General features: G+C 44.0%; 1 protein-coding gene across 2 annotated transcripts in view; it reads left to right on the top strand.

Moving 5' to 3' along the window:
- The window catches only part of ADAM19 (ADAM metallopeptidase domain 19), a 56,384-nt gene extending 45,025 nt beyond the window's left edge, over positions 1 to 11,359 (top strand). The window contains exons 16-23 of one of the 2 annotated variants that reach the window (XM_079968213.1): positions 166 to 367; positions 1,543 to 1,620; positions 2,531 to 2,639; positions 3,731 to 3,872; positions 4,543 to 4,624; positions 5,649 to 5,876; positions 6,828 to 6,968; positions 7,847 to 11,359. In XM_079968213.1, the coding sequence (XP_079824339.1) occupies positions 166 to 367; positions 1,543 to 1,620; positions 2,531 to 2,639; positions 3,731 to 3,872; positions 4,543 to 4,624; positions 5,649 to 5,876; positions 6,828 to 6,968; positions 7,847 to 7,900 (1,036 nt within the window). In that variant the 3' untranslated portion in view covers positions 7,901 to 11,359. Of the gene's footprint in view, positions 1 to 165; positions 368 to 1,542; positions 1,621 to 2,530; positions 2,640 to 3,730; positions 3,873 to 4,539; positions 4,625 to 5,648; positions 5,877 to 6,827; positions 6,969 to 7,846 lie in introns of both variants that reach the window. The other variant, XM_079968212.1, reaches the window with a different exon arrangement.
- Positions 11,360 to 13,344: the final 1,985 nt, after the last annotated feature.

The following is a 13,344-nucleotide window of genomic DNA, read 5'->3' as shown; positions in this document are numbered from 1 at the left end:
ACCATTAGTTGTGCCTAAGGAACGTTAGTTCCTGGTCCCATAGAAAGTTCTCTGTCTCAGATTTGCTCATTTTGTAGGATGGAAATGATAGTTTCTTGAATGTGAAGAGAAGCTGACACTTTAGCCAGAATGCTCAGGTTCTCATGCACTATTTTCACTTTCCAGAGATGCTAAGTGTGGCAAGATACAGTGCCAAAGTTCTGCTTCCAAGCCTTTGGAGTCCAATGCTGTTGCAATTGACACGACTATCACATTAGACGGAAGGAACATATTCTGTCGTGGGACTCATGTATACCGAAATGAAGATGAAGGTGACATGTTAGACCCGGGCCTTGTGATGGCAGGAACGAAGTGTGGTGACAGTCACGTAAGTGCAGGTTGCCTACAATGCTCTGGCAGTTTATTTTGTTTTCAAAGCACCTGAGTGGCGCCACTTTTTCAGAGGTTTGATACAGCTTTGAAAAAGAAAAAAATAACAAGTGGAACTCTCTTCAGAAATGAGTGTCAGGAACCAGAGCCAGGAGTAGGTCAGAATAAAAAACACCAGTGCCAGTGAAGTTAGCTCTTTATTCAAAGAAACCAAAACAGCACAGGTGATCACAGTGACTCTTCCCAGGAGGTCTTGCCCCAGTGAGGCAGTTGCGAGGACTGAAGGTCACCACCTTCCCACCACTCTGTAAGGTTCCTCTTCAACTTCTTTCCCCCAGCAGCCTAAGGCTCTGTTGTCTTATCTCTCATTGTTCTGTCCTCCTAATTTCTCTGTATGTTCTGGGAGATCAGGAAGGACAGGGAGCTGGTCATAGTAGGAGCGGGGGACTCCCTGGCTTCTTCAGCAGCCTACTTCATCTCTGTCCCATCCCCCCCTCCTCTTCTGCCTCTGATTCTGGACTGCTCTCTGCCCCATGCTCTTCCTGCTCACTAAATCCTGTTGCCGCTTCAGCTTCTGACACTTCCTCCTGCCAATCTGTTCCCTCTTCTCCCTCGGACCACCCATTGTTGTCCCACCACCACTCCCCCGGCTCTGAGTCTTCTTCCCTTGGGGGTTCCCCAGCTTGTGTCTCCTGCCATCCAACCAGTCCATGACAATGAGTGTGCTCATTGTCATGTGCTTGTTGGAAAGCAGCTCCATGTGGGAGGGAATGTTCCCAACCCCCAAATTTGATCTCTTGTATCCTTCTAAGAACTGTGCTCAATACAAGGGAATGCTGTGAGGCTTGAGGCTGGTTGCGTTTCACCAGCTCCACCACATCAAATGTTGGGTGGAACACTACAAATCTGTGAAAGCAAAATAATTCTTGTTCAACCTCATGTCAGCAAATCAGCAAGCTGTGGAGGGGAACCACAGAACAATAATAATTGGCTTTTGCCATTCTTCCACCACCTTTTGACTTCTGTTTGTTCCACCACTCCAGCAGCTACCAAGAGCAGCAGTATTATCTGTGGGGTGAAGCAATGGATTCAGCTTTGATTATCTCCCAGCCTAGGAATACATTTCATAGTACTGCTTCAGTTTTATCCTGAATGCCTGTCTTCTTCCTACAGATTTGCTTTGAGGGGCGCTGTAGAAACACCTCCTTCTTTGACACTGGAGACTGTGGGAAGAAGTGCAATGGCCATGGAGTAGGTATCTTGGTTTCTGCCTTCTTAATATGACGGTCTGTGCTACTTGCCCATTCAACTAGTGATTTTTATTTTTATCTGTAGGAGGAAATATATGTGATTTCACTGATGCATTCAGTGCCTCATAACATAATCCCTGCATAAATAGACAAACTGATGTGAGCAAAGCTCAACTGGTTCAGACCCTGGCCCACCTCAAAAAAAAAAATAAAAATTGTTTATAAATCCACTGAAAACTGATTCCTCCTCCATAGCTAGTGTTATTCCAGAACATCTGGAGGGTACCATGTTAGCTACTCTGCCCTGTGGCCTGCTAGAATGGCTTCCTGTACAGCTGCATGCATTTATGGATGGGCTTTCAAACATAGATGTCAGATTGAGGTCTTCATGGATTTGTTTGGCATAGGGGGATTGTTGAGTGTTATGTAGACCTTGGATACTATGTGTTGGATGTGCTAGCTGTTCTTAAGCCATGTTGCAGTTTTTGAGAAGAAGCTATCCACGCCCATCATGGCCAGACAATGTTACAGGAAACATTTGCTGGGAGGTTAAAAATAGTGGAAAGTCAGTTTGGTCGCATTTCGGGAATGTGCATATATCCCAGTATACTTTTGAAGGGCGAAAACATATCCATTGGAACTTGGTTGGTAGAAATGATAGGAATTTCCACTGCAATTCTTAGGAAGGCTGGGTGGTATTAGACATGACTTTTTGGGGGTGGGGGTGGGGGAGATGAGACATTCTTCATATAGATGTAGTGTTGTTGAGCCCTGACAGTTGTCAATAGAAGGTGCAAGCGCTCCTTACAAATCCACCCTGCTGTGCTTTTGGATTGGAATGATCATAGTGTGTGATGTTTCTGCTAACAAGGAAAGGGTAATGTCAAATTTCCTCATTGTTCTCTCTACAGATTTGCAACAACAACCAGAACTGCCATTGTTTCAGTGGATGGGCACCTCCATTTTGCAATAAACCTGGGAATGGAGGAAGCCTGGACAGTGGGCCCATGCCTCAAAAAAGTGGGTGTGACTTATGTTATTTGGGGAAATTAATGAAATCTGAAGGGGGTGGGAGGGAATTAAGGTAACTAGATACAATAGAGGGCAAGGGAACCTGTACCTATATAGCTGAATGGGCGATGGAATTTGGCAGGTGGAGTTTTTGTCATAACTCCAGATTCTAGCAGCTATAGAAACTGCCTTATAATGAGTCAGAACATCGGTCCATCTAGCACAGTATTGTCTACACCAGCATTTCTCAACCTTGGGTCCCCATATGTTCTTGGACTACAACTAGCATCATCCTTGCTAGCTATGGATGATGGGAATTGTACTCCAATAGCATCTGGGGCCTCACATCCTGGATAGTTGCTGCTGGTCCGCTACACGGACCAGCAGCAGCTATCCAGGAAGTGAGGAAGAAGTCTGTCCCAGATCTACCTGGAGATGCCAGGGATTGAACCTGGAACCTTCTGTTTGCAAGGCACATGCTGTACCACTGAGCTATGGCCCAGAGACTCCAGCTAAGGAGCTAGACCAGCTGCTGGAGACTGGGGCACTGTTGACTCTAAGGCTGACAGACAGGAGCCAATAGAACAAGCTCCCAAGTCACCAGGGCTTGTAGGGCCAGAGCTGAGACCCTCACAGGCACCTTTCCCTGAATCTGTAGGAACCAAATGCATCTTACAGTACCTTACCCACCCAGCAGTGCAGGGAGCACACAACTGGCATGAGGCTATGGAATGGGGAGTAGTGCTCACATTCAGGCCAGGGTTGGCCCTTTAATAATCCACAAGGGGGTAGAGCCTGGAAGGGGTGGTATGGGAGTAGAGGTGTAAAGAGAGTAGAGGTGGGTTTGCGCTCAACCTAGTTGGGGCAAGTTGCTCTCTTGGAGCTGTCTGTGGTCCTGTTACTCCTAACCTACCTTGACTTGTGGCATCTGGCATCTGGGCATGGCAAGTTCCTGGGCAACATTATGACATAAGTAGAACTTACTGAGATTCCCTCTTCCTCTCACTGGTCACCATGGTATGGGGTGGGGGGTGGAGGTAGAAGTGATGTGAAAGGAGGACTTATAACAATATTGATATGTCTATTTTCCCCCCTGTCAGGTCCTTTCCCAATCATAATAGGAGTCCTTTCCATCTTGCTTTTGATTGCAATTGGAGTTGCTTTTTGCTGCTATAAATGGAGAGCCAGGCTTGTACCACTAAAGCAGGCTTTCATTCCTCCAAAGAAAATGCAGCAGTTCAGGTGAATATTTATAGTATGACAGTAACAGATGTGTTTCCATTTCTGATGCCGGGATAAAGAAGTCTGGGATTGCATGTGCAAGTTGCCTTGCGCACCATGCACCTTGGAGAAAGGCCAGGATACAGATATACTGATAAACAAATGTATTTCTTGCATATGCAACAACAAAGATATATATACTGAAAAGGGAAGATGTTTAAACTAGTTCCTTTCTTCTTTTATGAAATTCCAATTACCTCCCACCTCAGACATTTAGCCCATTTAGTGTTCATCATGCAGAGACTTCCTGCTGCAAAATTTAGTTTATCAACAGTACTCACTGCCCGTAAATGAGCCTGGATTATTGCAGCTGAGTTGGCCAGATTATTATAATTATTATTTATAATTATATTCACTTATTAGTCTCCTTTTTTAACTTAAAAAAATAAACTCAAATCAACTTACAATATATATTGGCCTCTTACAAAAACATTGTTCCAATAATCTAAATTAGGATAGAATGGGAGCCAGACATCTCTATCTCGTTCCCATTCTATCCTAAATTAGATTATTTGGGTTTGTTGTTTATGATACATGATTCTGACTCAGCTACATGAAATGGTTAAATACGTATATACCATGAGAGGCAGCTTCCTTGTAATATTTGTTTCCTGTTGTTTTCCCCAAGCAGTACCTCTCCTCCCATTCAGAGTGGTGTGACTGGGCATGCCAACCCAGCCTTCAAGCTGAAAACCCCCCAGGAACAGAGAAAGGTATCTGAAAGCTGAAACTACTTACAGCTGCCATGATGAATAACACCTGATCTTCTCTATACAGTAGAACCTTGGTTCTCGAACCGCTTAGTTGACAAACAAATTGGCTCCCCGAACGCCGCAAACCTGGAAGTAAGTGTTCCAGTTTGCAAATGTTTTTTGGAAGCCAAACATCCGAGATGGCTTCTGCTTCAGTGCAGGAAGCTCATACAGCCAATTGGAAGCCGCACCTTGGTTTTCAAACAGTTCTGGGAGTCAAACAGATTCCTGGAATGAATAAAGTTCGAGAACCAAGGTACCACCGTATTGCTAACCCAGTATTGATCCAAGCTGATAATTCCCATGCGTTATAAAACACATGATCCAGTCAATCAATCAGTCAATCAATCAATCAATCAATCAATCAATCAATCAGTCAGTCAGTCAATCAATATGCTGGAACTGCAAAGCTGCTTCTCTTGCTACATCCTAGAGACACAAGATGAAAGTGATTGTCTAGGGAATCTCTTTGGGCTCTTGTGAGCACCTTTTCTCATGGTAAATGATTGCCTGCAAGCAGTTGATCCAGCATGAATGTATTAATGTCAATGTTTTAAAGAATTCATTTTTATTGTTTATATTAGATGTAACTCACCCTAAGGGCTTTAATGGAGCCAAGTAGTGGGAAAGAAATGGCAAAAATTCATAAATAACCACAAGGAGTGCTCAGGGAACAAAATGTATATGGGACCAGGACTTTGTGTACTTTTAAAGAACATACACGCACGCTAAAAATTCCTGGGCACTGCAATTTACCCACCACAGGGCTACAATTCCCAGCACCCTTAACATACTATAGTTTCCAGGATTCTTGGGGGATGCTTTAAATGCATGGTGTTTGTAAGAAGCACTGAGATTCTGTGGTTGGTTAATAAATCTGTTCATATTGGGTCATTTGAAGTGTCTCAGCAGGAGTAAACCTAGACAATGTCAATGCAGGAGTGATTTTAGAAAGATCACCTGCTCTTTGTGTGATTCCATGCAGGCAATTGGCATACAGAATATCCCTGCAAAGCCTGAAGTGCTCTACTGTGAACCACCTCCAGAGCTCAAAATTCATGCGCAACCACCACCACCGCCACCACCTCCTGCTCTCCCAGCTAACACAAAGAAACCTCCCTTTCTCGGGTATCAGAGTGAGGCAAATGATTTCCCCAAGCGAACTCCTCCAAGCAGGCCAGCACCACCAGCACCAAAAGTCATTGTTTCTCAGGTGAGTATTTTTATACGGATTGATATCTTTACACCTGTGGAAACAACTTGTTCCCACAGCTTGATAAAAATAGAGTGAATATGTGAGTTAATGGAGCCCAAGAGCTGATTTTGGCCTTACTATTGGTAAGGTAAAGGTAAAGGGACCCCTGACCATTAGGTCCAGTCGTGACCAACTCTGGGGTTGCTGCGCTCATCTCGCTTTATTGGCCGAGGGAGCCGGCGCACAGCTTCCGGGTCATGTAGCCAGCATGACAAAGCCACTTCTGGCGAACCAGAGCAGCGCACGGAAACGCCATTTACCTTCCCGCCAGAGCAGTACCTATTTATCTACTTGCACTTTGACGTGCTTTTGAACTGCTAGGTTGGCAGGAGCAGGAACCGAACAACGGGAGCTCACCCCATAGCGGGGATTCGAACCGCCGACCTTCTGATCGGCAAGCCCTAGGCTCTGTGGTTTAACCCACGGTGTCACCCGTGTCCCTTTACTATTGGTACATATTAGTAAATGAGGGCTAATAAAACTTTAGTATAGTTAATTCTGCTTCAGCATGGAAAAATGCATTTGGTAGAAGCAGAACAGGTATTGCCCCTCCCCACCAACTGTGCGTATCAACACTGAAAAAACACAAGAATTGGCATACATCCTATTGCCAGTCGGCTGTGCTTCATATGAGCACAGCCCCAAACTTTTGCATGTGTTTTCACATGCAAATGAATTAAGGCCATATTTTTCTTTTCTGAAAAGGAAATCCGGACTTTTGCCTTATTACATGCATTTCTGAAGAATAAAAATGCACTGCTCTATTTTCCTGGTGCCTAACAGTTCTGTAGATTATAAAGCAGGGAATAGAGATAACATAGAGTTTTGTCCATCCTGGCAACTGGATAGTTGGAAGGTTGTTGTTTTTTTAAAAGAAGATCCCTGCTAGATCTTACTTTCTTGTCCCAGGATTCTTCCAGACCACGACCACCTCAGAAAGCTCTTCCTGCTAATCCAGTTCCTGCCAGCAACAGAGCTGGGTTGCCCAGGATGAATGCAGCAGTACCACCCCCCTACAGTGCTGTAAGGAATACGAGAGTACGTCAGGAGGTGAGGCATATAAAGGACAGCAGGTGCTATTATTGCCCAAGGGCTATGTAGCAATATACTTCAGGCCAGAACTCCACCGCATTCAGTGTCAAGTCTTCAATCTGTGGCCTTGTCAGGGATTGTCAATCTGGGCCAGTTCCATTTTTCTTTGAGGGGCAGGGAGCAGCTACATTTGACTGCTTCTGTCATATACATAGGCATTTACAAATAGATTTTTTGGGTGGGTGCTTTAGAAAGAAGAATCCAATGTGAGTGGGCTTCCTCCATCCTCTCCTTCTACAGCCCCCAGCTTGTAACACAGAACTACAGTGGCACCTTGGTTTAAGAACAGCCCTGTTTATGAACTCAGTATACGAACTCCACAAAACCAGAAGTAGTGTTCCAGTTAGTGAACTTTACCTCGGTCTACGAACGGAATTGAAACAGTGGAAGGGCACCAGCGGTGGGAGGCCTCATTAAGGAAAACGTGCCTCAGTTTAAGAATGGCTTTGGTTTAAGAACAGACTTCTGGAACAGATTAAGTTCGTAAACCGAGGTACCACTGTATATATAATTAAAGCTGAGATCCTATTACAGACTTGGCCCGCCAGCTGTTTTGGGACTACAGTTCCCATCATCCCTGACCACTGGTCCTGTTAGCTAGGGATGATGGGAGTTGTTGTCCCAAAACAGCTGGAGGGCCAAGTTTGGAGATGACTGTCCTATTACATTCAGTGGGCCTTATTTCTGAATAAACACATATAGAATCGGTCTATAACTGTGAAGTGAGAACAGTTACAAGAGACTGAAGTATTTCCATTTAAGAGGTACTGTTCTTCTCTTGTTTCTCTTACCTAAATTAGCATCCATTGAACTCACAATCATTTTCCCTTTCCTAGAATTCAGTCTTGAAGAATGCTGAAGCTGTGAATACCCTGAAGTTTAGACATTGAAGGACATCTTGCAACTCTGAACTCCACACCGGTTCTTCCTTCATTGACCTGGGATTTCCCACAGGCTTTGTTTCCAGGAAGAAGACATGCTGGGCATGTGCAAATCTCAAATTCCTCCCCATCCCACAGCCTTGTATGAACTAGCCGAGACCAATTTCAGGTCCGGTTCTAGCAACCTTGGCACAGGTCGATGACACACCCTTGGACGTCAGTGGGGATTCTATCCATACATGCCAAGGTTAATGTGACCTGCTTTGCCTTTTGGATATTTGTTCATTACAGGAGTTACTTGTTTAAAATAGCACTGGTGTGTTATAGTGCAATATGCAATGTGCTGGAACGGAAGTGGGAGAAGCCTCTATTTCTCCCAGCAATTCATTATCGCCTCAATAGAAGACAAATGTATTTTAGTCAACACTGAGCCACCGCATCCTTCTCAGCTTTTCCAGCTTTGTTACAACCACAGACAATCCTATGGGGAAGAGAGTGTTGTGGTGCCCCTGTGATGACCTCATCTCCTCCAAAGTACTGTATGGAGACGTAGTCTGATCTTGTGGAATTTTGCTCCATACTGACTATATTTATTCCCTCTTTTAAGGAATCTCCCAGGGTTCAGTGCTTTACCTTTGCCCTCTTACACCATCACCTTCTTAGCCCAAAGCTTTTCTGGTCATTACATTCAAGGTTTGAAAGTGTTGGTGGCATAACTATGGTGAGTCCTTCCTCTGCTCTCAACCGCCATCAACCTTTAAAGTCTACTCCATCCTGTTTGCATGTGGCATCTTAATTATAGGTTCTGCCTAGCCGCACAGAATGCAAGGCGGGTTTTGTGTGGCGGCACACTGTTCCCATGACAACCTAAAAGAAATGTACTCTACCAATCAACCAAATATTAGCAAGGCATTTTAAGGGTTTCCTAGAATTAATTGTAGTTAGTTATCTGTTTTCGCGTGCTACATCGTGTTCATATAAGCAAGTACACTTATCTTAGTTTTTGTCTATTTCTGTTTCATTTGGATTGGGCTTGCTCACTCAGGAAATTGGTGCCACTAGTTATCCTCTCCTGATGGGATAATCTTGGTTGAGAGTTTACACTCAACACTATCAAGCTAAGGCTTTGAAGCCTATAGCTGATGGGCAGGGTTGAATACCACAGCCCTAAATTAATACAAGCCAGCCTTCCCCAACCTGGTGCCCCCGATGTTTCGGACTACAACTCCTATCAACCCCTAACTAGGGTTGTTTGGGTCCAAAACATCCTGGGTGCGCCAGGCTTGAGAAGGCTGTTCGAAACCAACATTGAGTAATTTGGAAATAACCCTTGATTAAATCTCGGTGTAATTGGAATTCCTTTTGCATCTTTCCAATTTGGGGCTGGTGTAAAATGGATTAACAATGGCAAATTTACAATGTGATCAAGCCCTCGAACAAGGTACTACAGGTGCTATAATCCTAAGACTCTTTTCCTCTTACTACAGTGGTTTGCTGCATCTCACTTGATTCAACAAAAAATTATAGGCTGTGTGCCTTCTTTCTAGCCTCTATATTCCAGTTCACCTATAGGCACCCAACTGGGTGTCTTAAGACAGTTCAGCTGGCTAAATAGAAAAATTAACTCATGGTGCTTTTACCATTGGGTAGCTGATTAAACCCCAGCTATTTTAATACTGTAACAGGATACCATAGTGCATAAATAACCTCAACTTCCAAATATGCAGCTGCAACATTGTTCCCAGTCTGAAGCTTTATGAATGTTTTCTCAGGTTTTAGGTGCTTTTGGTGCTTTTGTTGAACTGGTGATATTTTTTCAGTTGGCTTTGCAAATATGCTGGTGCTAAAAATGAGGAGCTGTTTTGTCTATTACCATGAATTGTTAGGAAACTTGAATCAAAACTGCCATAGCCAGTCTTAGAAATGGATCTAGGTGCTGTTTACGCAGAGACTTTCTGGTTTTTTTGGCAGCAGTGCAAACTGGTGTTTTCGGTTTTGTTTCTTTTTAAAAAAGGCCCTTTAGGCTTGGTTGTCGTCTTTCTAGATGAGCCAAAACAATTGTAGCCCCATGGCCCTAAAAAAAATATTTCAACAGTCCAAACCTCAGCTTGAGTATGCAAAACAAGGTTTCCTAGAAATTTTCCCAAGTTGTGCACAGTGCAATAATCAAGTGGTATCTTAACTATGCATGTACCTACATTGCTCTCATGTTACAGAATAAGCAGTCTATGCTGTCTACTGCATTATCAATAACAATGCACAAGTGGTTTTGAGCACTGCATTTTCCCCCAAATCCTCAGGTTGTGCTCATTACGTTCTTCCAGTTCTAGCACAGAACTGATGCCACAAAGAACGGTCACTGGAAATACAATTAACGCTCCAAAACATTTTTGATCTAGTTTCAAATATCCCAAATGAATGGTTGTACACATACTAGTGTGCTTTAAACACATGCCAGCAGCCATTTCAAGACAGAAGGTGTGCATCTCAGAAAACATAACAGCATCCATCCTGGTCTCTGTCTTTTCAGGTTAAGTCTCAGGCACTCTTAGCATAGTGGGATCAGTAATCTTCCGTTAAGAACTGTCACAGGTGAAGGCAAAACAGATTTGTTCTGCTAACTTAGTACCTCCCTGAAGCCCTTGGCTTTGCAAGGTCTTGGCTTATGCCATCTCAGAATACTTCGAAGAACAACTCGCTACAATTTCAGGGGGGGGGGGATTATTCAGAGCTGGAAGGTTATCTTCCTCAAGGCATTGCCAAATGTCAATCCGGGCTTACTTTTAAAATCTCCACAGCAAAGAGATCAGCACTCTGCTTTCCCCTTCCTAATGCTGCCGAAATGGGGCTGTAGGCCCTCCATCCTCACCTGCTGTAGTGTGAAGGTAAAGTTTCCTTGGGTGCTACAAGAGATGGTAAGGTAGAGAGATGGTGGTATGCAGATGCTGCCCCATGGAGATAGCCCAGTTTTGCTGAGCTTCTTCCTTACAAGGAGTTTTTAAATAGACACCGATCAGGTTTGGGAACTGGCACCCCTGTTTCAAACGAGGTTGATGAGTACTTCCAAGTAAACACACACAGGGCTGCACTCAGTGTTTATTAATTATTATTATTAATTATTATTATTATGGTAGAGCCTCTGCATCATGCGTCACCATTTTATGTCTCGCAGGTTTACAATATGATCTCTGTGCATCTATGCAAATACTTGAATAATGCAGTTTGTTGTGCCTTTTGCCTAGTTATATTTAATAAATTTTGTGGTCGATATGTACAGTTTCCAAATCATTGAACGGAGGGCTGGTTTTGGTCTTGAGAAGTGGGGGAGGGCAGGGCTTGCACCACTTCCAGATGTCGCCTGTGCTACTGGGTTAGTCAGATGGTCCTCGCGTGTGGAGAACATGTATAATGGCCGCGTTGCAAATGTATTTCCCAGAACATCTGAAGTAGAATAAATCAAAAATTATTTCTTATCACCAGCAGAGGGCGCTGCAGTCTCAGTATCTAATTAGCTGCTCTTGCCTTCCTGGTTGGTGACAGAGCAAACCTTACAGGAAGCAGTACAAGGAAGCAAACAAAACTTAAAACAATTGAAATTTCCACCTTTTAAGAGTTTGTACAAAAAGATCTTTATTCTTCCCCTCTCCAAGTACAAATGAGTACCATTGAAATGCCATATGTTCAAACTTGGGAGTGAAGGGAGGGGTAAATCCAAGTTGTCCATCATAACTATTCACAAAGTTACATTGATCTTATTTAACTGTAAAATACATTCATTAGGAATGAAGATCCCCGGAGTTTTAAAAGACCTTTGTAGACAATGAGGAGCACAGACTTTTAGACCACAGTTGTGGGCTGCTATAGAGTTTTGAAATATGACCTCTCAACTGAGTTGGCGACTTTTCATTGATCTCTGTCAAGATCCATCTCCTCCCTTTTCCGGATGAATGTTATTTGTCAGCATCAGTGCCAAAGCCAAAATTTCTGGTTGATATTGGAACTCTGTACAGAGGTACCTCAGGTTAAGAACTTAATTTGTTCTGGAGGTCCGTTCTTAACCTGAAACTGTTCTTAACCTGAGGTATCACTTTAGCTAATGGGGCCTCCTGCTGCCACCGCGCGATTTCTGTTCTCATCCTGAAACAAAGTTCTTAACCCGAGGTACTATTTCTGGATTAGCGGAGTCTGTAACCTGAAGCGTCTGTAACCTGAGGTACCACTGTACTATGATGGTGAGATGAACTTGGATGCACTTCAGTCTCTATGGAGCTCCACTCTCCAACCTTAACATCAAATCTTATTGTAAGATTTCATTATGCCATTAGAGCTCAACATCCTGGAGGCTTCAAACACCACATTTTTTCCATTCCAGAAGTGAAGAAAGGACGTCAAATTTAGAAGAAACCAGAAGCTCATCAACTTTTCATACCTAGCATCAAACACACATCCCACCATAAGTTTAGATGCCAATAATCTCCAGTTTATCATTTTGTATTGGAAAAAGAAGCACAGCAGAATGAAAGTAAACCTTAGAAGGGTAACACTCTTACTGGAGTTCTTCCTTCTGGAATGAAGAACCACTGATTTAAATGACAAAAAAGGAGACTATGTAAAGAACAGGCAGAGCTTCTGTTTGTACTTCAACAGCTGAAGTATTAAAAAGGTAAAAGGTAAAGGTACCCCTGCCCGTACGGGCCAGTCTTGACAGACTCTGGGGTTGTGCGCCCATCTCACTTAAGAGGCCAGGGGCCAGCGCTGTCCGGAGACACTTCCGGGTCACGTGGCCAGCGTGACATCGCTGCTCTGGCGAGCCAGAGCCGCACACGGAAACGCCGTTTACCTTCCCGCTGGTAAGCGGTCCCTATTTATCTACTTGCACCCAGAGGTGCTTTCGAACTGCTAGGTTGGCAGGCGCTGGGACCGAGCAGCGGGAGCGCACCCCGCTGCAGGGATCGGCAAGTCCTAGGCGCTGAGGCTTTAAGCCACAGCGCCACCAGCATGCAAAAATCAACTCTCTTTGCATCCTAAAATTTCCTTTAAAGTTTTTGCCAGCTCTCGGTTAATGCCTGTGCTATCCGTATAAATCTTAGGATGCAGCTCTTTTTAAATGCACAGTCTTGCTGCTGCTGCGGTGGAGACTGAGAAGTTGTCCCTCCCCATAGCAAGCAAATACATTTCTCCATGAAGTGGAAGCCTGCACTAGGCACTATGATTTGCTGTTTCAAAGGAGCAGAACACAGGATCAGGATGTGGATTTTATGGCACCCAATGCTTGTCATTTGCCCCTGAGCCCCCTTCATTTGGAGCAGACTTCTCCAACCTTGCACTCTCTAAATGTTTTCGCCTGCTATACACATAGCCAGTCATGGACTCAGGGTTGGTGGGAGCTGTTGCAAAAAGCTTCGATTCATCATTCTCATGATTTTGATGTCTGTCCCCTAACCCTGCTTAAT

Source organism: Podarcis cretensis, assembly GCF_951804945.1.
Source record: "Podarcis cretensis genome assembly, chromosome: 2".
Classification (NCBI taxonomy): Eukaryota; Metazoa; Chordata; class Lepidosauria; order Squamata; family Lacertidae; genus Podarcis; species Podarcis cretensis.
The sequence above is the reverse complement of the archived record's forward strand: the minus strand, read 5'-3'. Positions and strand labels throughout refer to the sequence as shown.